Here is a 27,753-nt window from a genome sequence, read left to right as displayed (position 1 = left end):
ACTTTTGGCTTCAAGCTCGGAAATTGGAACAAATCAGATGTGAAATGAATAGGTAATTAGAAATCTTTCTAATCAACCTCAACTCTTGCAAGTTAAACCACAAAGGTAATTTGAACCAAGCAAACACTATACTTATTCAGAAGCTAGTTCCAGAATTACACTCAATCTAGCCGTCAAGCTCAGAGATTGGAACAAATCAGATGTGAAAGCAATAAGTTCTAATATCTTTCTAATCAACCTCGACATTTTTCCCATGAAGATACAAATATATATATCATTGCTAGTAGAAGAGACTTAACAAATGTGGAGACGGGAAAATACATTGAAAGAAAGACGCCATAACTGGAACAATTTGTAAAAGGGAAAAAAAAATAGCTCCGTATGTTTCACAAGCTTTCAACTTTTACTAGCAGTGGGTTTATTTTGCTTTGTTTTCGCCATACTAACAAGATCACCGAAAAGATTATCCTGTGACTTCGATGGTTTGTTCGATTTGTGCACATATGAGGGGGAGGATAAAGGCATCTGGTAGGAAGAAGTCATGCTTGAGTAAGAGTTACTATCCTGTACAGAGAGCCCATACATTCTCTGTGGGAGCTCATTCGGACTGGAATAAGCATATGCAGATCTCGATGGATCATAGTACTGAGCTTCAGGTTGCTGGCCATATCCATAACCTGTTGGCTGAAACCCTTGCATTGTCTGTTGACTCGTACCTACATAACCTCCGAGCATTTGTTGCGGATACATAGGCATCACCTGACTGTTATGCATTGGAGGATAGATGCCTGGAAATTGACCGCTTGGCCCAAATTGAGGTTGTAAACCCCCAGGAAGCTGGACACCCAACATATGCTGTGGATGCATCCCCGCCATCTGTCCACCTGGCATGGGTTGAGGTTGTACAGCTCCAACTTGCTCGGCTTGGAGTGGTTGAGGCTTCAAGCCAGCTATTTCATTCTGCATTGGTTGTGATTCCCAGGGTGGCGGGGGAAAAGCCTCGTCTTGTTCAGTTGCAACTGCAATAGAATGAAAGAACAGCCATCTAACTATCCAAGCAAATAAGTGTAGGTACAACTTTCCAAGGAAATGTTTCTGTTAATTGCGTTTATAATGTTTAAAACTATGATAAATAATTCTTTTTCAGAACAGTTGAAGCTCTCCACAACATTCTTTCTTGGCAATAAGTATCATCAAGGAATCCTGATTTGGTAGCTCGCATTAGCCATGCGCATGGATGTCTAGTCTTAAAGTTAATGCCTAATAAGACATGTATGCATACTCGTACACACTTGGCACACAACCATTGAGAAATTAATTAATTGATAAAAAAATTGAGATAAGTGAGATGAGAGTGCACTAGCCGTTCCAGAAATATAATGACATATATTCACATTTTCATAAGAAGTCACATGTGCATGGACGTATGCCCATGTGTACATCATACATAAATACAATTGTATTGTTTAAGATAAGAATGCAAGTATATTCAACAGGCACAAAACTAGGCATACTTTACTCATTAAAGAATTAATAAGGAAAACAAAGACCTTATGCTATGCAAACACTGCAAGAAAGTAAGTGCATTTTCCCATTTTAGCAATTCATCCTTACTCTATTACAGATAGCTGTGTCCAGAAACAAACACAATGAATGGAAAGAAAAGAGAGAGAGAATAAAATTAATAAAAAAACTGCTAAATAGAAACAAAGAACAGGTAAAAGAAGGATTAAAAATGATCTTACCATGGCCCAGGGTTTCCTGCTGTGGATTGTGCGCTGGAGTAAGTTGACCATTCCATGCATTTGTTGCCTGGTTTAGCTGTACCCCATTATTATAGCTTGCCTGTTCAAATTGGGATGCCACTGAGTTTGGAATACTTCCATTACCAAAGGGCGCTGCATGTGATTGTGATGTTTGCTGGAGTTGCATCTGAAGATTGGATCCGGATCCAGCAGGATATATCTGTTGTGGTGGAAATGCAGAATTTGAATCAAATGAGTTGGTTGGAGGTGTGCTACTGCTAATGTTGGTTGGGGGAAACATGTCTGCAAGAGCTAAAATGTTCTGGTCTGAAGCAGAAATTGTAGCTGGTTGGTCAACAGGAACTAGAGCTAGTAGATCGTCCTTTGCAGGTTTGTTATAGTTGTCACCACTAAGAAGGTCCATATTTGGATCTAATTTAACTGAAGAAGATTTTGGACCATCAGGTTGAGGTGGTGTGGGCGACAATAATTGCTGTAGAGGAGGTTGGTTATTTGCACTCGTGCTTGTAGCTGACAACCTATCCCAGAATGTCAAAAATCAAATAGAAATAAAAAAGAGCATCAAATTATCCCTAGTATTATAGGTGTAAGCCAAAAATTACTAAGGTTTCTATGGAAGTTGTTCAAATCTTTCATTAACACCATCTGCTAATTTTGGTGAGTTGAATTTATTAAGCTTTGAGGATAGTAAGAATCTTCAAACTATACTTAAAGATTTCAGATGAGGTGAATTCTTGCAGGAACCTATTGTAAGCAACAGCTGACCTAAAAATTTTGTATAAAAAATTCAAAATTATTATAACATGGGCATGGCTTCAAGACTCAAGAGTAGCAACTACCACCTACAGAAATAAAAAGGTTCTTACCTTTGGACTGAAACTTTGCTAGATGAAGAAGCATTAGCATCTATAAGTGTCTGGAGAGATTTTTGCTGTTTCTCAACAGGAACTGCAATTCCAGCAGCTATAGCATCATGCTTTGCTAGTACTTTCTGTAAATTATCATTCAAAGCAAGTCCTTGGCTAAGTCGCTCCTCATCTCTGTAATAAAGCAAGACTTGGATTATGGCAAAAAAAAAAAAAACTCACTCATGACAAGTGATGAGCAAAACCAGATAACTTACGAAATAAAATTTTAAATGTAACATCAGATAGAAGATGTTGGTAACAGAACATTCAACTTTAATATGCCATCATCAAGAAACATAATAGAGAGTTGAAAAAATAAAGCAAGGCAGGCAAAGGAAAGAAGAATGATACAAGAAGTTCAAATAATGTGAATTGAATGCGCAAAGTTTTTGCTATTTTTAACTATAAATAGTGATGTAGATACAAATAGAAAACTTCTTAGCCATATAGATCATCACTTTTGCACAAGAAGATGAACTACTACATAACTTCACTAGACTGGATCTTTCAAAAATTTCATAGAAAATGAAAGAAGTAGAGGACTTACGATGTTGTGTTAACAAGATGGACAACTCTCTGTCTATAGGTACGGCATTGACTGACAAGGTCAGTAATTACCTCTTGTTTAAGCCCCTGCATATAAAATCACTCTGGTTAAGAAAATTCAACATTAAATATAAAATTTGCACAGATAGTGTTTATCATAAATGGATTTCTAAAGGTAAAAAAGTATTGTTATCAACTCAATCTGAGACATAACTTCTAACTCCAGAGAATGCAACTAAGACAATCTATAAACAAAACTCCCTTCAAAAGTGGGGAATCAGCTTTAGTTTTTTATTCCCTTCAAACTGGACATTGGACCAAGATATAAAAACAAAACTTGCACACAATCTAGCTCTTAGATTCTTAAGATTCCTCCAACCCAAATTAGCCTCAATGGTCCAAACTACAAGTAGGGTTTAAATTGGGTTGGAATCTTTCAAACTCATGACTCATTCCTATGCTTCCCCACCGATTCCTAGGTAGAATCTCGAGCATGACAACCTTGACTTAATCAAATATTGGAATAGAGTTGTATTAACATAAACATTTTAAAGTTTAGCATTTGTTAAAATAAACCTTAATTTTTCATGTCATATCGTCGAAGGAACTTTGAACCCTTTCTGAATAAAGACCTTAATTTTTCATGCCAATCTTTTAAAAGGTTACTACTTGCAGTAGTTATCATCTATATTATACTGTATATATATTCACTGTAGAAATTTTGTAAATTATGTTTTATGATATTAGAATATGTGATAATAATCTAGATATTGGAAATTAATAGATATGTTAATGCTAAATATGATGTTCAGAAATGTTTATTTTTAATAGTGGTACTAGATAAACCTCACCAATTATATCCAAGATGAGTAGATTTGAGAATATATGAGTTTCTTTTCAATTGTAAGAAAGACTTGATGTAACTGTTGAAATGGATGAGAGTAAGATTTTTAAATATCTTAACAAGGAGATATTGACTAAAATATTGTTGAGAGGATTGAAGTGAGCAGTTGAAATGGAGAGGAGCTTCTAGAATTGTATTGTTGAAAATATCTAAGTAGAGATACCATGCTTACAAAGGTTAAAGAGGTGTTAGAAAATATGTAAAACTCAATGCGGCAGATTTGAGAAAGCTATGATTGAAACAAGCTATCATTCAAGAGTGATAGATGTAGCTCGAATAAATAATAAAGTGAAAGAAAATTGATTAACAAAACAACCACATTGAAGGGATTCAAGATAATCAAGGTGTAAAGGGGGAGGAAACCAAAGAAAACTCTAATTTGTATAATAATAAAATGTTTGAATGATTTGAATTTTAACTAGTATTACAATCTTGTATCGAACTTGAAGAAGCCATAAGATCCATAAGCCAACCTCAAATGGTTTGTGCAAACATGGTTTGATGACCAACAACGGTGATGACACTGTTAAATTTCAAGATCTGTGACTAGGTAGGATCTTGATGACAATGTTGCTCTCACATTCTACAACTATGCCAAAATTAGAAGTACTATTTGAATGGGTAAAAGAAACAACATCAAGTCTCAAAGCAAACCATACCTCTTTATTTCTAGGATCTAAAGCATTTAACATGTCAGCAAGAACATCTACAATACCACCAGCATTCTGAATTTCAGTGAGGCTGCAAAATTGAATGGAATTATCAGTACATGTGAGCCAAAATGCTACTCTTCAAGTGTGTAGTAATCTAGTATAGCATGAAAAACCATGGATTTTCTAGGATCTAAAGAATTTAACATCTCAGCAAGAACATCTATACCACCAACATTCTGAATTTCAGTGAAGATGCAAAATTGAATGGAATTATCAGTACATGTGAGCAAGGTTTAAAATCTCGATCCGTGCCGAGGTTTCAGTTCCAAACCGGAACGATATCGTATCGTGCCGTGCCGATGCGATTTCAATATATATATATATATATATATATATATATATATATATATATATATATATATATATATATATATAAAAGGGCAGCCCAGTGCACGAAGCTCCCTTCATGCGGGATCCCGAGGAATAATCCATTGTACGCAGTCTTACCCTGCTTTTTGCAAGAGGTTGTTTCCAAGATTCGAACCCGTGACCTTTTGGTCACATGGCAACAACTTTACCGTTGCGCTAAGGCTCCCCTTTATATATATATATATATATATATATATATATATAATTTAAGAATAAGTTGTATATTAATTTAGTGTAGCTTGACCGTATAAAACTTCTAATAAAAATATGTATTACATATGCTTAGGAAGTAATAATCTAAAAGTAGAAAGCTATGTATGTTAATATTCATGGTTTCAAATCTCAAATCAAATTAATTCTTAGAAAAAAAATATTATGTATAATAATTATACTAATTATTTATTTATTAATTTATATATATATATATAGTTTATATTGCATTCTAAAATCAAATTTATTTGAAATAATTATATATATTTTTATTTTTATTTTTTAACAATTAAATTTTTAAAAATTATTTATAAAATTTTAAAATTATTTTAAACATTTTTATAAAATTTTAATCTATTTTAAATTCATAAAAATTATTTTAAATTATATAACTATATATTATTTTTTATATTTTAAATAAAAATTATAAAATTATATATTATAATTATATTTATTAATTAAAAGTTTATTTAATTAATTTTTAATTTATATAATATATAATTATAATTTATATAATAATAAATTAGAAATTAGAAATTCTATATATAATTTAATGATTTAATAAAATCTAACTTTTTCTCTCATCGCGATTCCGCTTCTTCCCTGCTGCTCTCATCGCGATTCCCTGCTCCCCCTTGCTTGCCGCCATCGCCTTACTGTCGCCTCACCGTCACCGCCTCGACGTCGCCTCAGCTTCACCGTCGCCTCGCCCTAAACCCTAATCTTTCGCCAATGCTTCCTTCTGGGTAAGTCGTAATCTTGATTCCTTCTTCCTTCTGTTACACAGCTCGAGATTTCATTCCCTGCATGTGAACCAAAATGCTCCTCTTCAAGTTAGTAGTAATCTAGTATAGCATGAAAAACTATGGATATAAAGTGTGAATAGAGGAAACTAATGCAACTGAAATTTTCAAATCCAAATTAAATTTGTTTTTAATTTCAAAGTTGTCAAAGTTACTTAAATTTTTAGCGTGATATAAAAAAAAATTAGACCTTGTTTAGAAAAAGTTTGTTACAGTTTAGATAGGAGTAACTAAGTTATTAGTTTACAAAAGAATAAATCTTATCGTCAATATATAAAAGGAGTTAGGAATATCCTATCTCTTTTTTTTCTGTTAAATAGTCATCCTTTTATTGATTAATTCTTTCCTAATGTTCTATGTGATTTAAGAGTTCAAATTGATGCTATGTTAAATTCACAATTGAATGTTTAATACTTCCATTTCCCCCCATGTGTTCTTCACCATTCCACGTCCATCCGCCACCTCTTTTGTGCCACCCCACTGCTCATCCATTGATGAAGCCTTCATTGCCTTTCCTGATCAAACAATTCCACCCATCTACCATCTCCACACCGCATCTTCATTGACAATCCTCCCTGACCAAGGAAAGGATCTATCCATAGGAAGCTAGCTATCCACAGGAAATAAAAAAAGAAAAAGCCATAGGCACGTTCGTTGAAGGAACAGATCTGGTCCAATTTGCTAATTAATAGAACATCTTCAGTTTAATTAAAATAAGGGATCTAGGCATTTGGTACAAAATTGAGGGAATTGAAGCAAAAGGTGATATCGCGCATCCCAAGTGGCCCAGTATCGCCGGCCCCATAGCAAGATACACAGGTAAATCACGAGGGGCATTTTGCCCTATAGCAGCGGCCTTTTCATGGGAGAGGTCACACACTCAACAAGGTATTTTGCACCAGCTGGGAATTAAGCCCAAGACCTATTAGAGCAAACACCCATGCATATACCAACTACGTCAACCCGCGGGGGCTATAAAATTGAGGGAATGAGATTAATTCAAGTGGAGGCATACACTATTTGGATTTGGTCCAAGGCATATTGCAAAATAAGCAATCCAGATCACTACAACACTATTGCAACAAAAAATTTGCTAGATTAGAGATTCCAACTTGGGGCAACCTCATCATCTCATTAATCATCTTTTATTTGTTTATCTAGTTGATAAATTTACATTTCTTACATTTAATTAGTTTTTTTCATAAATGTTTGTGTATGATCGTATATTATTCTTAAAAGCACAAAGTTTCATTCATGTAGATAGTTTGTTATTTACTCACATGTTAGTTTTTGTCCCTGTTACTCAGTATCTTTCTGCATTGTATTTTATTTATCACATTGCTTTACTTTATAATCATCATTCCCGGCAAAGTTGTAGAAGCTGGTAGAGAAGAGCCAATATATTTCCATGAGAATGAGTGAGAATCACAATCAATATAGCCTAAGCATGACAATGTTACTTTTGATGGAAAAGGAAACCCTAGAAAATTTAAAGATTGGTTAGTTGACATTAAGGAATATTTTCGTCCTTATAAGATGACCTTTACTAAACGAGCACGATTTACCAACAACAAACTGTAGAAGTTGGTAGAGAATTTTAGCAAAATGTTTAAAACCCATTACATGATAGACACAAAAACCATCATATATTGACATAAAATGAAAAAATAATATTAAAAAATATGTCCCTTCATAATTTAATAGAGCCCAAAATCAAAATCAAAGATGTTATCAAAAGCCTCTAGTTCACTTAATATCAAAGAACTTCTAATTAAAATAAAAGAGTTGAAATCTGGGGGAAAAAATACTTTGTTAATTTTACCCTAAAAATGTATGATAAATTAACTTTAAGGAACTTCTCTAATAACTTGAATAAAGAAAAAATTGTTAGTAACTTAGTATGACTTAGATTTGGGCTCACAAGTTATATATCGTTCAGAAGCCACATATCATGAATTAAGAATGGACAACATCAATTTTAAAATTGGAAAATCAATTAAAAATCCTATAAGTATGTGTATTTTGTCCAGTTATTCATCACTTAAAAGATTGTCTTAGTTTCTTTATTTACTAGCCACCTTACAAAGAGTTCTAATGAGAAGTAACAAGAGACGTGTGTCCATACTAGGAATAAAATTATATTAAAAATAATTACTATAAAATAACTAGTAATATGATAAATTCTCATCTTGCAATATAAATCCAATTTATCTCATATCATATACTTTTGAAGCTACGTTGAGATGAAATTTGATTATAAAGCTAGTTTATTTAACATGTCATTTATTTAACTAACTAATTAAATGCCAATTTATTTAAACACTAATTCAATTTTAAAATTGAAGAATGTGTAGATTTACTGGGAGAAATTTGAACCTCCTTTAAATGCTGGCTTTATTAAAGATAGCGTTTATTTGTATTCATCCTCAATATTTTCTCTTTTACACCCAAAGATTACTATGAAATTGTGGTCATCATCTTCATGCTATGAAAAGTTAATGCACTTTCCTATTCATTGGTAGGGGCGACCAAAAATAAAGGAGAAATCAATCATTGAAAAGGTCACCCGAGAAAGCATAATAAGAGATCATGCTCAACAAACTTGGAAAGGTCATTTATACTTTTTGCATGAAATTGGCAATGGGAAAAAGTGTTAACATCTCACCTGAGTCAAGTTCTCCTTGGTTGGAGAAAAATCACTTTTCAAATCTCATTTAAATTTATTCAAAGTTTTAGAACTATCTAAATTGTTTAAATATTTTGTAGATAATTTTTTTTAAAGAATTTGAAAAAGTTGTTTAGAGTTTTTACAAAAAGTTTGTTAGAGTTTTATTAGGAATGAACTAAGATATTATTTCACAAAGAACAAATCATATTATCACTCTATAAAAGTGCTTAAGAGTATTTTCCTTGTTCAATTATTTGTAGAAGTTCTGTATGTGAGATAATTATCTTGTGCTTCATCAATTTTATCCTGATTTAATTTGATCAAATGTTGCATCAATTTGATATAAAAGCACTCTTGTGTAGGGATGACAATGGGTTGGATTTGGATCGGATTCCATATCCTTCATCCTCGTCCCTATTTTTTATATCCATCCACATCCCCATACCCATCGGAGGATCGGATATCCATACCTTACCCATATATCCTATTACCATCTATACTTTTGTCTAACGTACAATGGGTGTAATATCAAATGGTAGGTTTGATTGCTATCTTATAGCTTTTTTCTTTTTAGATAGTGAGATTTTAAGAAATTGATTTGACATGGCACGAACTGATCATGCAAGTGAAATCATTTATGTAAATTTTCATAGAAGAACCTGTCTTTTATATATATATATATAGAATGATAGAAACTTAGGACATACTGCAGACGCCAGTTTTTCTGAAACATTTCATCACCTTTCCCTATTAGTGGTTCTGATAAAAGAAATATTTTTTAATAGATGTAAGTAATATAGAAGTGTGGTTGAAATCTGAAAAATCAGAGAAAAGAAAGATGAATAATTTAATCGAATATTCAGATCAGATATGGGAAAGATTCTATCAGATCCGCATCCATATCCGAATCTGAAAATTTCCATACCTGATTACCCGATTATTTAATCTGTTCCAAAAAATCCCTTCATACCCTCCTCCATTCGAGTCAGGTATCGGATCCTCCATCGGATTCGGAGGAAATTGTCATCCCTACTCTTATGCTACATCAAAAACAATAATCCAACAAGTCTAGTGGTTGAAACACTACAATCTATAACTACCTGCAACTCATACACTCGTGTAGTTAATATTCTCCTAGGTACTGACTGTGTCATATAATTGGAATAAATGACTTCTATCATAGCTTAATCCCATAGCTCAACCTAAAGAGTAGAAAAGTTCAGGATAACAATTTAGGAGCTCACTCATGCTGGAGCCATCACCAAAGAAGACCAGAATCAAGAAAACAGGAATTGCTGGGTAAAGAGTGAATAAAGAGATGACCAGCAGGAAAAAAAAACATGAGAATTATCAGTGTGTTTCAATATATTATGCCAATGCTACTTCTTGACAGCCTTATCATTATCTAAGATGATACCTATTCCATTTTTAATTTGAACTTTCACAATGAACACAAATTTAAAGCCTATATATTGCATATTTCTTCTCATTATTTCTCTCCAACTCATTTTGCTCCTGTAAACTTATTATGTTTAATATTCTCCTAATTATCACGAATATCAGTACAAGATTGGCCCACAAAAATATGAGAATCTTTTGCTAGTTTTCATTGCAATCCAAGCGTTGAAGATGGATCACTTCTGGCACCTAACTCCTGAGCCCATCCTTTGCATATCGAGATACTCAAATGGTAAATACCCCTCTTGTCTCATATGAGTGATGATCTCACCTCAACAAATCTGGTTAAGATCATAGGCTTACATTTATACTGTTGGAAAGCCCAATCTTTATTACTTAGTACCACCATCAGTACTTTCCAAATTTTCATATTAGCTGACATACACAATAAATATAAGAAATGAATGTGTTGGAAAAAAAATGAAAGTGAAACAGATAAAGAGTGAATGAAGAACTTTTTGTTAAAAAAGTACAATGGAAATTGTATATTTCATGCTAATGAACTAAAAATTTGTCTTCAATAACAGGTATTAACCATAGCCCCTACATGGCAAGGCATCCCAAAAGCCATACTTTCTTATAACTTAAATGTTTTGATGTCCCAGGCTTACTAAAATAGCCCTTTCCCTTGAATAGACACAGTACTACTAGACAAGGTAAGCCATCAAAGTGAAAAACAAAAAAGAAAGTAGCTAACAAGGAATATATACTCAACAACACAAAAGAAAATTATGAGAACATAATTAAGTACCTCAAAGCAGGAAATTCAGATGCAACTGAAGACTCAGGTGGTTCAGTTTGATAACCAGGGCTTCGCATGGATGGAGGATAAGTTCGCAGAGGTTGTGTCTGTGGAGGAGTAAAGATAGGTGGAGACGTTTTTGTTCTCGGAGGGAAAACAGCACCACCTCTCTGAGCAAAACATAAGAAATTAAAGAAAAGAAAGTTATTGGCAAACATGATCATTGTCTACCAAAACTTTAACTAGTTCACATCTTTAAACATTTTTTTGATAAATAACATCTGTAATAGCAACAAGCTATCTTTAAGGCGGCTTAAAAAATACAAAAGCATACCAACAGTTCCTGATAGGCTGCAAAATATTGTGGATATCTTGCCCGAGGGCCACCAAAAGCTTCTTGCCATGTATCTATTAATATGAGTACTTTTTCCTTAACATGAAAATCAGATTGCTGTATGAAAAAAGACCAAGGAAACAAGATTCAGTCTTATCAGCAAGTATAGAAAATAGTGATGCATCTGAATGAGAGAAACAAGAACCTTCTTTTTGACAATCTTGACCATCTCATGCAATATATCCTTCTCAGCAACATGCATGTGCACAATGTCGCCACAATTTTTAATGATTGTTTCTAAAAGCTGAAAAAAAAAATTAGTTGGAATTTAGATAAGAAAAACAAGGGTATATCAGAATCATATTAAATCAGACAAAAGAAACCTTTATCAGAGTTGAGCAAGACCTTTTTTTCATGGCAAAAGGGATACTTAAACATGATAGCCTGTTATCCTAGTTGTCATATGAGATCGCCAATAACCACAAGCCAAACATTGATAAGGTATGCACTGGCATTTCCATCACAAGCAACTTCACTTTGTGCATGTCAATATCATGATATGCTCTAACATGTAACGTCCAGCATATTAATGCTTGGATTAGTGATGTCATTTAAAGAGCCATCAGAAACATAGGCTGCCCTGTGGTAGTAGCAACACCAATTATGACAACCCAGAAAAAAACAAGTCTCTCTATCTTGGTAGATAGGTCTAAGGTTTCTTGAACTGTATGCCTTACCAAGAGAGTGGCCTCCTGAGTGGGATTCTCTCTAAGGTTTCTTGAGAACAAATCTCTTGAGTGAGAATCTCCTTAAACAACATATACCATAGAACCTAATCACCTGAGGGAAAGGAAAGCTCAAGGGTCTTGGAGACAAAGATGGATAAGATAGTATGGCTCTTTGCTAGTAGTGAAATGAGACTGAGACATTTTTCCCCAGGAGATGGATAGGACAACATGACCCTTCACTAGAAGTACCACACTGAGAACGTAATGCTTTACCTCTTGTGGTTTTAGGTCTTTAATGGAGAAGATGATGTGCTTAAAGAAGGAACAAAGAGATCCAAAGCAATGTCAAAATGCAAGAAGTGGCCTGGGAGGTCACGGTAAAAGAGGATAAGAACAAGGGGAAGCTTAAGGAAGAAGAATGACCAAGGACTCCCTCACTGTGCAACCTGAAGAAGAGTGCAGAGGTTGTCTTGCCCATGGACATACAAGGAGCTGGCAGTGCAGATCATTCAATTAACAGGGAAAAGGCAAAACAGATCACATATTGAAGGAACAAATGATTGCAGTAGAAATTAAGAACCCCACAAAGCAAGATCTGGAAGAGAAACTGCTTTGGAGCAGCAATACCAAGATCACGTGGAGGAACACACAGGGTATAGAGAAACATGTATGGAAGCAGGAGAATGCAGCATCGACTCTCTAGAATGGTACTACTAAGACTTTGACCAAAGGCATATCTACAAGTACAATTGATAAAGAGGACACTAGTTTTTTGCACATGGGATTTGGATTCCATGTGAAGTGGTAATCATGAAAGAGACAGAAAGAGGAGATAAAAAAAATAACTGAAGGATGTGTGGGAACTCCTCCTCCACATGCAATACCCATCTCCAAATATGCCCACCTGCAATGAAAAGGCACCTCAACTTCTTCCTGTGTTTGCAACCATGCTAATCCTCCACAAAGAGTTTGTAACTCTTCCCCTATCTATCTCCATATGGTGAGGCATAGACATCCACGAACATGCAACCTCCTGGTGACTTCAGGGCAAGCATCTCATTGGAAACCTTTGGATTCCCAACCTTTCTCTACGTGATGCCTCCATCTCAAGCATCTTCAACAACACATATCTTTAGAGAGACTTCGCCCTCACATGTCCACCATCGCAAACTACCATATCTGGCAAGCCTCTTATGTTACACCGACACTTGCCTTACTCCTTGTTGAACACTGCCAAGAGTATGATCTTTCACCTTTGTGTTGTCCTCTCCATGCTACTTCTCACTATATCGACTTGACTGCAGACACAACTAATTTCGTCAAGGCCATCAAAGACATTCAAGCCTTATGATTTGCGGTCTTTCCAGATCTATCCAGTGGTGACCCAACCTTTGCTTGGTGCTTCCCTCAGATCCTACTACCTGTGAATCCCAGCTGAGAAATGAAAAATGGTGAATCAATGTTGAGCTTAAAGTTGCAACTGCTCCTTTACAGGGCAGCACTTAGAGCAGCAATGGGTTGGTGTGGAGAAGGTAGAGCATCCTCCTACTTTAGCACCTCGCATGCCCCTTGAGATCAGTTTTAGCAATTTTTCTTTCAACCATGAATTGAAATCTTAAATGATGTTAGATTGCATGGTTGAGACGTATCTATTCATGTTCCAATACTAATCAACATGGATAACCCTTTTTGTGTTACCCTTGTCAATCATGTTAATACATAGCATACCATGTCGACACTCAGCATGCTTTAGCAAGTCCTAAGCCGAATCCAAGTAATATTTTTATTTCTTTAGTTATTGTCTAAAAATCTAATTTAATTGATTATCTAATTGGTATATTCTTGTTTTTTGAAAGTAAACAAATCAAATGGATGAAAACTATAAAAAGAAGATTATAGGAGTAGAAGTTATATCAATTCATCTTGATACACATTAAAATAAAAAAATAAGTGAAAATTATTTTAAATTTAATTATATTAATTAATATATTAATGTTGAAAATAGAAAAACATAATGGTGTAATCAGTTGATATGAATAGTTATTCTATTCCCCATAAATCCTCATAGTTGCAAAAATGACATATATTATTATAGTTATTCTAATTGATAAGGAATAGTTGTTCTTTACTCTATTCTAGGAATAATTATTCTTTATCTATTTTATCTTTCAAATAATACATCAACAATGTTGAAAGCCCAATAAAAAGTGGCTCTAGAAAACAAGATAAATGCAGTCACGATGTTCGGTTACAATGCCACATACAAGGATGAAAAGAAGTATAAATTAACCAACTCATTAACATGGTTGAATCAACATTACAATGTTGAAAACCCAATAAGAATAGCTCCAGCAGATATCATAATAATTGAACCCAACAGAAAACCCAATAAGAATAGTTCCAAATGATATCGTGATAACTGAAACCCAACTGTTTGATGAACTTACCGTAAGTGCAAGAAGTTGAACCTTTGAATTTTTATGTGCAATACGTTTCTTCAGTATCTTTACCACTTCTTTAGCTTGTCTGTAAACCAAAGCAATGAATTGGATCACTACTTGGAAAAGCTTTGAATTATCAGATACTGTGAAATATACAGTTGATAATGAACATATATTAAATGGCAAGAAACATAATTCTCTCAAGAAGAGATGCAGCACAAATACATGGCCAAGGATATTAAGAACCAAAGGGCAAAGGTAAATGAAAGATTCTAGGTGGGGCCATAAATGTGGGTATAAGGATCAGTTAATGTATTTTTTTTTTCAAAGTTTGATTTTTAAACTCTAATCACTTAGGCCACGGAGAAACAGACTTGCAATTGATAATAGAGGGAACAGGGCTGTTGGTCATGGAACACAAGATTTCTATGGGGAATAACATAACCAAGCATGTAATTTTCTAATATCAAACTGTTTAACTTGTGACAATGACTTCTATTTGGTTCAACAAGGCACAAGTTAGGGGGGATCATATCATTACACATTACCCTGTAGAATATATGGTGTTTATAATTAGGTCTCCAATACATTGTGGTTCATCCTCTCATAGAACACCGGACTAGTGGTTGCACAAAGTAGCTTAATTATACTAGTACAACTCTATTGCCTCTGCAGAAGAATATCTCAACACAGTCATCAATTATCTGATCTAAATGAGCCTATATTGTTAGGATGATAGTTCTAGGTGCTGCCTTTGCACTTGACCTAACTACAACAATTTGATACTCTCTTCCAAAAGAATTAATGTTCTGCCAAAACAACACAATAGCGTAACGTGAATCCTCTATCTATGAGAGAACTTGTCTGAACATGTGAAGATGACCTTGATATCGAAACAAGAGACCTTGTGAATTATTCTTAGTGTTGTTGGATTCTTATGGTTGTCTACCAATGATCCTGACTAATCTTCAAGTTTCTACAGAGGCAAGGGATTGCATTGCACATGCAATATACTGTTTTGACAGTTTGAGCACTCAAGAAGTCCAACAAGTTGAGTGATTATGTGAGATAACTGATGATGTGAAAAGAAAAATATAGTTCAATTTGTATGATGGTCAAAAACTCATTTGAGGACTTTTGTGATATCTTGCTCTAGAAAAAAGACCAACAAATTAAGTTTCTAATGTGGTAGTATGTAACTGGCAAATGTTAAAGTCAGTCATTCTTTTGAAAATGAAAAATATTTTTGATAATTATATGCATATTAGTTATTCTATATTGTTGTATTATATATTTTATATTGTATGATTGACTTATATTGAATAAATATTACAAGAAAACTAATAGTATAAACTTTGAAACATGGAACAAAACTCTCACTATAAAATAATGAAGGTAGTAGATACTATGATTAAGAGAAGAATTAATATTTTACGTGTATAAAAGACAAAATGAATAGCGAGAAGGTAAAAATAATAGAAAAAACTCGGATTCTAATTTATAGTACATAGAAAAGAGTAAAACAAGAAACGAAGCGAATATTGTTGTAGATAGTTCGTTAAAGGATGAAGTAAGTAGTTAGAAAGAATGATAGAATTATAGCTCTCAAGTAGTGGCGAAAGAAACTATAAATATAATTAACATATATACATCTCAAGTAGTATGGAGATATCAAATTAAGATTTTAGGGCGGCCTAGATGAAATATTATAAAACATTCGGCCAAATAAAATAATTTAAATAGAAGGTGATCTAAATGTGCATGTCGAAGTGAAAAATGAGAAATATTAGAGGATGCATGGAGTTATGAGTTTGGAACAAGAAATAAAAAAGGAAAACTATATTGGATTTTGCAATAACATATGACCTTATATTAGCCAATATGTTTTTAAGAAAAGAGAAAAACATTTGGTCATGTTTAAAAGTTGGAATAATAAATCGCAAATTAACTTTCTTATGGTTAGGAAGATAATGTTGGATATACACCTCAATCATTGCATCAATAGAAGGAAAATATACACGACTCCTAAAATTAAGTAGTGAAAGTTAAAGAATGAGAAGCAAAATATATTTAATAAGGTAAGAATACAAGCATTAGGTGAAATATACGATAACTCTAAAATACGATATGAGATAAGATGGTATCATGTTGAAAATAGTAATCAAGAGTGTACTTGGTGAGTCAAACAAAACTTTGCATGAGGGAGTTGAAGCAAACAAAACTTTACATGCAGGGAATGAAAATAAAGTTTTTTGAAGATGGGGACTATGCAAAGTTGAAGTTTCATTTAGGGATCTTTCTTTAATTTATCGGGTTTTTTTTATTTCAAATGTTTTAAACTAAATAAATATGCTTAGTCAATAGTTAGATGATAATGACTTTAACAAATACATACATATGCTTTGTCAAGCAATCTACAAGATTTTATGCATTTCAGTAGTCCTACTCAATCAAAGGGCTCCTAGATATCTCTTCCATTATATGGAAGGGACAAATTCCATCTACATCACTCACATCTCTCTACATAGCCTATTGCATACCTAATGAAATGACTTTATAGTCCACCTCATTATAGGTGATGTTTGTCGATACTAAAGTACATAACTCGTTGTGTAGGAAATTGTAGTGACTTCAGATTTAAGGACTATTTATATTAATAATCATTATGAGAATATTTATGACACTCATATAACGATCCGAAACTTCTCATGGCAGGTCAATTCAGTACATATTCTCTAATATATACCTATGTGTCAACTTGATATCTTATATCTATGTCTTATGTGAATAAGTCATCAATTAACCTACATACTAGTTTTAGTGTATTAATATTGCCCTTGTATATTAATACTTGACTAGAAATAATTAAGAATAGTGTTTTCTATATATATCAACAACCTCCCACAATCAATTCAACAATTGATATGTTACAGACTAGAACCATTATTCTAAAGCATTATTATATTTATTCAGCTAGCACAAACATGAAATAAATATAATAATCAAACATTACCTTTTATTGATAAATATGATATAATATGTCCTAAGTTAATTAACTCATGATTGGCTCTTAGGGTTTATACTAACAATCTCCCACTAGCACTAGAGTCAATCACTGAAGTATCTAATACCGAGTGACCTAGTGTGACTCTCATACTTCCTCTTTGATAAGGCCTTGGTTAGTGGATCCGCGATGTTGTTATCAGTCAATACTCTACATATCATTACATCTCCTCTATCGATAATCTCTCGAATGAGATGGAACCGCCAAAGAATGTGTTTGGACCGATGATGAGATATGGGTTCCTTAGCTTGTGCAATAGCTCCATTATTATCACAATAGAGGTCTATTGGGTTAGAAATTCTAGGAACCACACCAAGTTCTGTGATGAACTTCTTGATCTAAACAGCCTTTTTTGCTGCATTAGAAATAGCAATATACTCAGCCTCTATTGCAAAATCATCAACTGTATCTTGCTTTGAACTCTTCCAACTCACAACACCATCATTTAAGCAAAACACATAACTTGACTATGATCTTGAATCATCATTGTCGATTTGGAAGCTTGCATCATTGTAACCATTTATAACGAGCTCCTCAGCACCTCCATATATTAAGAAATAATCTTTAGTTTTTTTCAAGTATTTAAGAATATTCTTGATAGCGGTCCAGTCACTTTCATCTGGATCTGACTGGCATCTTCTAGTCATGCTTAATGCATACGAGATATCAGGATGAGTACATAACTTGGCATACATGATAGATCCAATAGCAGATGCATAAGGAATTTTGTCCATGCTATCCCTTTCCTCCCTACTAAAGGGACACTGAGCCTTTGAAAGGCTCACTCTATGTGACATTGGCAAAAATCCCTTCTTAAAAATTTTACATGGAAAAATGATTAAGTACTTTGTCAATATATATACTCTAACTTAGGTCAAGTAATCTTTTAAATCTATCTCTATAGATCTTGATGCCTAAAATAAAGACTGCTTCACCTAAATCTTTCATTGAAAAATAATTCTCAAGTCAAGTCTTCACAAACTATAAGATAGGGATATCATTTTCAATGAGAAGTATATCATCTACATACAAGATTAGAAAAATAATGGTGCTCCCACTAATCCTTTTTAGACACAAGGTTCATATTCATTCTTAATGAAACCAAACTCTTTGATTTAGGTTTGATTAAGTATAAATTGTGGTAAAAAAATTAGAAAGAATTGACCCATCACAAATAGATTGGAGGCTAATAAATCATCCGTCACAATAACATAACATAGTAACTTATTTCGCATAATAAAAAGTTAAATAATTCTTTTTTATTTGTATATTATCTTGCTCTTGATAATCAACTTCATATTTGTAATTCGGGATAAAAAGAATACAATACATCTTTATTAAAGAGGAAGACATATTTATATACCAACTAGGATTTATTTTAGGAAATTATAATTAGGCCAATTTACAATTAGCCTAATTGACCCATATATATATATATATATACTCCTCAAGTTGGAGTATAAATATTAATCATACCCAACTTGTTACAAAGATAATCAAACCGAACCTCATTTAAAGCTTTTGTAAAGATGTCCCTGAGTTGTTCTCCAGTCTTCACATATCCAGTAGAAATCAAGTTTTGTTAAATTTTCTTACGAACGAAATGAATCGATTTCAATGTGCTTAGTTCGCTCATGAAATATAGGATTGGATGCAATATAAATAACAGCTTGATTATCACACCATAGTTTAGGTAGTACTAAAAGTTTAAGTCCTATTGCAGTTAAGAGTTGATATATCCATATTATCTCACACACAGAGTCATAGCCCTGTATTCTGACTTTGCACTAGATCATGACACAATATTTTGCTTCTTACTCTTCCATGAAACTAAATTTCCTCCAATAAAGATACAATAACCTGAAGTAGATCTTCTATCCATTTTAGAACCTGCCTAATCTGCATCTGAAAAACATTCAATACGAGTGTGTCCATGATTTTTATATACAATACCCCTTCCGGGTGCTCCCTTCAAGTAACACAAAATTTGCTGCAATGTTGCCCAATAATGAATGATTGGAGATGACAAATTGATGACAACTGAATATGCAATATCTGGACAAGTTAAGGTAAGGTAATTCAACTTCCCAACCAACCTTCGATATCATTCAGGATATTTAAATAGTTCCTCATCTCTTGTGAGATGCATGTTATGAGTCATTGGAGTACTACAAGGCTTTGCCCCTAATTTTTCCGCCTCAATTAATAAGTAAGGATATATTTTCTTTGAGATAGAAATATACCTTTTTTACTCTTCATAATTTCAACTCCCAAGAAATATTTTAGCACCCCCAAATCTTTTGTATGAAACTGAGTATGAATGAAAGATTTAAGAGATGAAATTCCTGTAGTATCACTTACAGTGATAACAATATCATCTACATATACAATTAATAGAATGATATCAGTTTCTGACTACTTGTAGAACACAGAATGATCAGACTTACTTTTCGACATACCAAAATTTTCAACAATCTTACTAAATTTTCCAAACCAAGCACGAGGACTTTATTTCAAACCATATAAAGATTTTCGAAACGACAAACTTGCTATGACTCCCCTTGAGCAAGAAAACCAGAAGGTTGCTCCATATACACCTCGTGAAGATCACCATGAAGAAAAGTATTCTTGATATCAAGCTAAGGTAAAGGTCAATGATAAGTAGCAACCATCAAAATAAATAATTGAACAAATGTCAACTTTAAAAAACATCAGAATAATCTACCCCATAGATCTGAGCATAGCCTTTAGCAACAAGATGAACTTTTAATCTAGCAATTGACCCATCCGATTAACTTTAACTACGAATACCCATTTGCATCTAATAGCCCGTTTCCCTAAAGGGAAATTGACCAAGTCCCAAGTGTCATTGTTATCTAAAGCATTCATCTCCTTTATCATTGCTTCTTTCCAACCAAGATGAGATATGACCTCATGCACAGTCTTAGGAATAGAGAGAGAATCAAGTAATAAAAGAACAAGAGGAAGAAGACAAGCCGTTATAAGAAACCAAAGAAGTAGGATAAGAACATTGTCGTTTACCTTAACATAACGCAATAGGAAGATCATTGCTTGGGACTGGATCTGATGGCGAAGTAGTAGGTGTAGGATATGAATCTAGGGGGTGATGCCTAGAGTAGATTTGAATAATAGGAAGCTTGACACGAGCCGATTCTGGAACAAGTGTGGAGGATGTGATGGAATACACTGATAAATCATCATCCTTCCTTTGATGAGTCGGGATAGGTGAGGATAGAAATAAGGTGTGTCTTTCGTGAAGGTAACATCAATTGAGATAAGATATTTGTTAATACTGGGACAATAACACCTATAACCTTTCTAAAGATGAGAATCACTAAGGAAGATACATTTCAAAGACTTGGGATCTAATTTAGTGACATGTGCACGAACATCTCGAACAAAACAAGTACTACCAAATATCTTAGGATTAATAGGAAACGACGACTTATTGGGAAAAAGGATGTTATAAGGGATCTCATCATGAAGAATAGAGAATGGCAAGCGGTTAATGAAAAAGCATGTTGTAGAAACTGCATCAGCCCAAAAAAGTTTGGGAACATTCATTTGAAATAAAAGGGCCCGTGAAGTTTCAAGAAGATGCCTATTTTAGTTACACCATTTTGGGATGAAGCGTCAACGCAAGAGGTCATGTTATTTTGACCCATATACGACTGAAATAAACCGGACAAACGATTTTCCATTAAATATAACCAGGTCCCACGAGAGTAATCATCGACAAAAGTAACAAAATACCTAAAGCCAGATTAAGATAAACAGGACAAGGCCCCAAATATCGGAATGAACTAATTCAAAAAGAGTAGTAGCACGTTTATTTACTCTAGGACAAGAACTAAGATGTGATGTTTTGTAAACTGACACGACTCACAATTTAATGAAGACACCTTGCCATATTGTGGACAAAGCTTTTAGCAAAGGTAGAGATGGATATCCCAACCTAGAATGATCCTCAAACGGAGAAGTGACACTAGAGCAAGAAAAATAATTTAGGAGCGATGTGTCAAGAATGTAAAGGCCTTCAGACTCATATCCTTTACCAATAATCTTCTTCATCAAAAGATCCTAAAATAAACAATGATTAGGAAAAGATAAGATGCAACAGTTAAGATTACGAATTAGTTGACTAACAAAGAGCAAATTAACTGATAAATTAGGTAAATGTAAGACAAAATGTAAGACAGTTAAGATTGATATTGCCAAGCCCACGAACACAAGATGTAGACCCATTAGCTAAAGTATTAGTATGACTATTAACTTTGGACTGAACAGTGGAAAAGAGACTAGAATTACCTGTCATATGATATGTGGCACTAGAATCAATGACCCATTTGGAGGATGAGGAAAGAAGACATGCGTTTTGTTTACCTAAATCAACAATAACAGTGACAGAGGGAGATGATGACTCAAATGATTCTTGATATTTTGAGAACTTGACATATTTATTTGCAGAAATAAGTATTGATTTATCAAAGGCATCATTAGTGGATGCAATATGGGCCAAGTGTCTTTGCTGATTTTTGTACTGAAGCTTTCTATACTCAAATTTTATATGACTTGCTTACGACAGTAATTGCACACAATACCACTTGAATTAGGCGTTCAAGTTTGAAAGTCCTGAAAACCTCCCCTTTGTTTCCAATGTGACTAGTTGATTTTCCAAGCACATAATTAATATTGTGACTTACTAAAGCACCATTAAGCGGAGTGGGTGTAGTACTTTTTGTGCGGAGAATGCGACTGAATACATCTTGTAGAGAGGAGACCTCAGAACCAAAGAGAACTTGTGACTTAGCAGACTCAAAGTTAGGAGATAGACTAGCAAGGAAGATCATGACCGCCATCTTCTCTCGTTGGATTTGTTGAACCTTCACATCAGGACTAAATGGCAACAACATATTAAGTTCCTCATATGTCTTTTTGAATGCCATAAAATAATTGATCAAAGGTTGATCTTGTTTTTTCACACGGTAAAAGGCTTTGCAAACCTCATACATGCGGAAGAGATTCCCTTTTCCAGAGTACAAGAATTCCAAATAATCCATTAGTTCTTTAACAAATTCACGGTGATTGATCAACCAATTACCTCACTATCAATACAATTTCAAATCTGAAGAAACAAGCGAGCATCCTCTCTTAGCCATGTTTATTTTGAATCATCTTTAGGAGGATAATCAGTCAAATGACCATCTTTATCAATACTTTAAAGATAAAGATGAACAGTCTTACTCCAATCTAACTAATTCAAACCATTTAGCTTATGGTTTGTGATCTTAGACATCACGAGCACTACATCCGCCACAATATAAGGCTTATACTTGGCCATAAGATTTTATCTTACGACAATGCAGCAACAGAAGGATGGAGCCTTGGTGCACAGATTTGTAGCTTGTGCGGGAAAGAAAAAATGCAACAGGAAGAAAGCACAACAACAAAACAAGTATAAACGTAGCAACGGAAGAAAGCACAGCTACGGGAGGATCTGAGAGCAAACACCAATGATAATGAATCACAAATTTACCATGAACAAGAAGTTGGTCGTCCGGATGGATGCAAACCAACGATGAGCTGCTGCGATCTGTGGAGACGTGGAGGCTCCTCTTTTAACCTAAAGAAGAAACCCCTAGCTATGAACCCAACGGATGAAGATGGTTAGAGATGCTCCCTTTGGTAGCAGCAATGGCACTGGACGGCGAGTAGTGTTAATGACAAGAAACCAAGAGGTTGTTGCCGACGAGCTCTAAGCCCCTGTCTCCAACAATGACGGCTAGGGCTCAACCACACAAGTACGTGGCAAAGACAGCAACGAGGAAGGAAAGATAACGCAAGGCGATGGCAGACAAAAAGAAGAGATGGGATATGAGCAAGCGTGGCAGACCGCAGCAGTGGCCCGAGGCGACAACGCAAGATGATGATGCGAGGCGATGGCGTGTGATTGGGAAAGTCAGACGGTGACTGATAGCGAGGACAAGGAGTAGTGACACGGCGAGTGGCTGAACATGAGGACAGGGAGTGGCGATCGATCGTTGGTCGCGACGCCTATCTATCGATCGTGCGAGTGAGAACGGGAGAAGAAATGTAATTTCTAAGGAGAATCCAAGTTTAATTTCTAATGGCTCTGATACCATGTAATTCGAGATCAAGAGAATACAATAAAACTTTATTGAAGAGGGAGACATATTTATATACAAACTAGGATCTATTTTACGAAATTATAATTAGGTTAATTTACAATTAGCCTAATTGACCCATATATATATATATTAACTAATTAATTACCGATAATATGGTAATAAATATATACAAATATGGCAACTTATATATATATATATATATATGAAATAATATTCTTATTAATGGTATACCCAAATACTCGTTTTACCCTACAATGTGGGAAATCAAGATTGGTAGATTATGTTACATGGTAGTCCCTTATTGGGACCTCATTGTCAAACATGGCAACAACAAGTTTACTGCATGAATTTGCGGCACATTGCAGTAGGTGTGTATACCACTCCAAAGGAGTGTCAGCATTTCTCAACAAGTCACTCGTGTCTCAGGTTTGCATTCTATACTCTTATCCACCTGCGGCAATCTAGGATAACCGTGTTTGGTTCGAGGGTTTTCTTGATTCCGAAGTTTTTTTTTATTCCGAAACGTCAGCAAACATCATCAATCTCGGCATCAAACCTGGAATCAAAAAACCATGGGTCACCCAAGGTTTTTCTCGATTTCGAAGGTTAAACAATTTTTTTTTTTCAAAATTACCCTAAGAAGGATCGGAGCGCAACAGGGCGGTGTGGTGCGAAGGTTCGCTGCGAAGCTTCATGTGACGTGCGGTGGAGAGGTGGCTAGAGGTGGCAGTGGTGGGCGACAGCAGTGGGCGACGCCCGCGACAGTGAGCGGCAGTGGGCAGTGGGCAGTGGGCGGCGGGCGGTGCCGGATTAGCAACGGGGCAGTGCGGAGGTGACAACAGACAGCGACGCTGCATTCCTTCACGCGTGCAGATCGCCGCGAAGCTTCGTGGCAGTTGGAGGTGGCAGCAACGACAATGGGCGGTGGGCGACAGTGGGTGACAGAGGTGGCAGCAGCAGTGGGTGACGGAGGTGGTAGTAGCAGCAGTGGGTGGTGGAGGTGGCAGCAGTGGGCGGCAGCAGCAGGCGAGCCGTGGGCAGCGATAGCGTGGCGGCCGGAGGTGGCAACGATGAGCGACGGTGGACGGCAGGCAGCAAGCGACAGGCAGCAAGTGGGCGGCGACAACAAAGGGGCAGCGAAGGGGAGGAAGATGATGATGGTATTTTTTTTGTTTTTTATTTTTAAACTTGGGTATTTGATTAAAACTTTAGTTAATTAAATGAATCAACTTCTATCTATAGTTGGAATAAATTAAATAGATATAATCTAAAGCCCAATAAAATTATCTAAAAAGATTCTAAAATAATAAAAAAATTATCCAATTTTATTTATATATATATATATCACTATTAATAATAATAATATTATTATTATTAAACCAAGAATAATACGATAAAATATCACACTAAGTTATGTACTAAAACCTCCAAACAAACGAGGTTTTATTGCATTACCTAAATCGAACCAAACATCCTCTAGTTATCTTTCATTCCCGATAACCTTGGTTATACATGATAACTTGAACCAAACATACCCTTATAGTTTTATGCTTTCATAGTAAAATGCACCACTATTGCTTTTCTTAATCACTTCTATATATTTTATTGATCTTACATTTGTTATATAATTACTTTAACCTTGACTCGGGGAAAACCTTATCCAGCTGCCGGTTGTGTTGACCACAATTGCATAAACAATTTTTTAAATTACAATGAGCGGCATAGTGAGCCTACTGCAAAAAAGAGCAAGTTAGAGACGTTATTATCTTCTTTTAGTTCACCTTATGTAATAATGTCATGATCACTTGTTATCAGACTTGTCAAGACTTGCTAAGCAATTTGTTTCAAACAAAGACATTATGAAAACTTAATTAGTATCATAGCCAATCTAATTCAAACCATGCTGAGGTATTGGAAACGATTGCATCCGCGATAGTGGAGCCATCATTATGCCTCACATGCCAATAAATAGTGATGATTCAAGCCTTAATTGGGGGAGATTATAACACCGTAATTTAGCCCCACATGGTGAATTGTGGGTTAATAGAGGAGTTCTATAAGATTAGATGAGTTTGATATTATTAACTTGGACTTAAGGATTTTAAATCAATGGTGCAGTCTGACAAGTTAATAAGTTAGTTCTCTCATCTAAATAGGTTAAGGATTAAAGTATGTAACAAATGTAATTATAATTTGAAATTTTGAACTTTAATCCCCCAACCCCACCCCAAAAAAAAACATAAAAAACAGACTCCAAAGTTTGCACTTTTCTCATCACATTGTCTACCAATTCTGCTTAATAACATTTGTATTGAAGATGCCATAAACCATTAAACAACCTCCCGTGAGAGTATTAATCATTTGCTGCAATCTAGTTTCACCAATAACAATCCAGTTGCACTCGTTCAACTGTAATATTCAGAACTTGGCGAAGAATAACATATTCAGCATTCAAGCCTCTTGCCTTACTATCATTTGAATTATTAATAGAGTAACAATGAACTACTGAAGATTGGAGCTAACAGGATGTCACTGAGCTGTAAAATACCAGCATCAAGTATGCCGGTCAGGATATGAAGCAAGGTCAGTTTAAGTAAACTGACTTGGCGTCCAGTCAACATTCACATGTATGCCAAAATTTTAAACTCCACTTTAATGGATAATTACAATCACTTAATGGATATATTTTGTTACCTTTCTCTAGGAAAGAGAAAGTAGTAGATGATCAGTGTCTACGATAATATGAAACATGGAAAGGTACAAATAAAAATAAAGGCAAAATGAAATGATCAGTTATTAGTGCAACTAAACCAAAGCATTCTTTTTTGGTATTGGATACTAAATAAGAATACGATGGTTCCAATTCATTAGTCTCATCCAAAGCATAACAATTGAAATAAAAGGCAATTTTTCTGATGTAGTTCCTACCTGACCCATTGGACGAGAATTCCAGGCCGATAAACCTTATGTTTGTTTATAATTAAAAGGTTAACTTAAAAGCATAAAACCCGACATCCACAAGAAAGAATTTGGAGGGGCAAAATGCAAACAACAGACGAAAGAAACAACAACCAAAATCAATATTTACACTCTGAAGAGAAATCCGCTACAAAAGAAGCAGGAACTCCGACTGAGAAGAAAGAAATAAACAACGTAAGGAAAGAGGAAGCAGAAGCCAGTGCAGAATCACATACCCGGGTTCGTGATTGAGGACATCGCAGATCTCAAGGTTTATCGACCAATCCGGACCGACGAGCATGTCGCTCGTGGCTCGATCCACCAGAGCGCCCGCCATCGCCGAAGCCCCAAAACCCCAAACAAGTAAACGAACCTATCAAGGAGGATGCGGCCGGAAGGGAATCAACTCAAGAGGGGGATCGAGATGGCGAAACGGCGTCGAAGGCGAATCCCTAAGGAAGAAGCCGGCGCACACAACTCAAATTCGCTTTCCCCTCATCTTCGAGAGAGAAGGCAAGTCGGCGTTCTCTTTTTTTTTTTATTATTGTTTTGCCTTTTTTATTTGTTGGGGCGCCGCCAATGAAATGTTTTTATGTGTTGACATTGGATTGGCTGTTTGTTCCGTGGGGGAAAATCCGATCCGATTCAGTATTTATGTATTGATCGTATCTTAAATATCATACCTTAAATTACATTATTCGTACCGATATAAATCATACAAAATATTCTAAAATTTGTCAGTTTTTTTAGGAGATGACAACTTACGTGATGACAAACTTCCTAAAACATAAATTTAAAAAGTAGTTAAAAAGTTCAAATCAACCATTAAAGTGAAACTGATTCATAAATTCATTTCTGGATAAGTTTAATTATCATGACGAAAGATGAATATATTCATCTGAATATTTATCAATTTATCCCCAGATTAATATAGAAGAAGTAAATCATGAACGACTACTAGTCTTTGGAAT

The 27,753-nt window shown here is 34.8% G+C and overlaps 1 protein-coding gene and 1 pseudogene across 1 annotated transcript; both read right to left on the bottom strand.

Annotated features, from left to right (window-relative positions):
- Window positions 1-106: 106 nt before the first annotated feature.
- On the bottom strand, window positions 107-27,331 carry LOC121984252 (TOM1-like protein 9). The gene is made up of 10 exons (XM_042537091.1): window positions 27,019-27,331; window positions 14,597-14,675; window positions 11,627-11,725; window positions 11,422-11,538; window positions 11,097-11,257; window positions 4,784-4,865; window positions 3,222-3,307; window positions 2,633-2,806; window positions 1,746-2,284; window positions 107-1,019 (listed from the first exon to the last, which is right to left on the bottom strand). Exons 1-10 carry the CDS (start codon window positions 27,117-27,119, stop codon window positions 397-399), a joined length of 2,061 nt encoding a protein of 686 aa, XP_042393025.1. The 5' UTR covers window positions 27,120-27,331; the 3' UTR covers window positions 107-396.
- LOC121984253 lies at window positions 20,218-23,884 on the bottom strand (annotated as a pseudogene).
- Window positions 27,332-27,753: the final 422 nt, after the last annotated feature.

The sequence above is a fragment of the Zingiber officinale genome, chromosome 5B, assembly GCF_018446385.1.
Source record: "Zingiber officinale cultivar Zhangliang chromosome 5B, Zo_v1.1, whole genome shotgun sequence".
NCBI lineage: Eukaryota > Viridiplantae > Streptophyta > Magnoliopsida > Zingiberales > Zingiberaceae > Zingiber > Zingiber officinale.
Note: the sequence above shows the minus strand (reverse complement) of the source record. Positions and strands in the feature narration are given on the sequence as shown.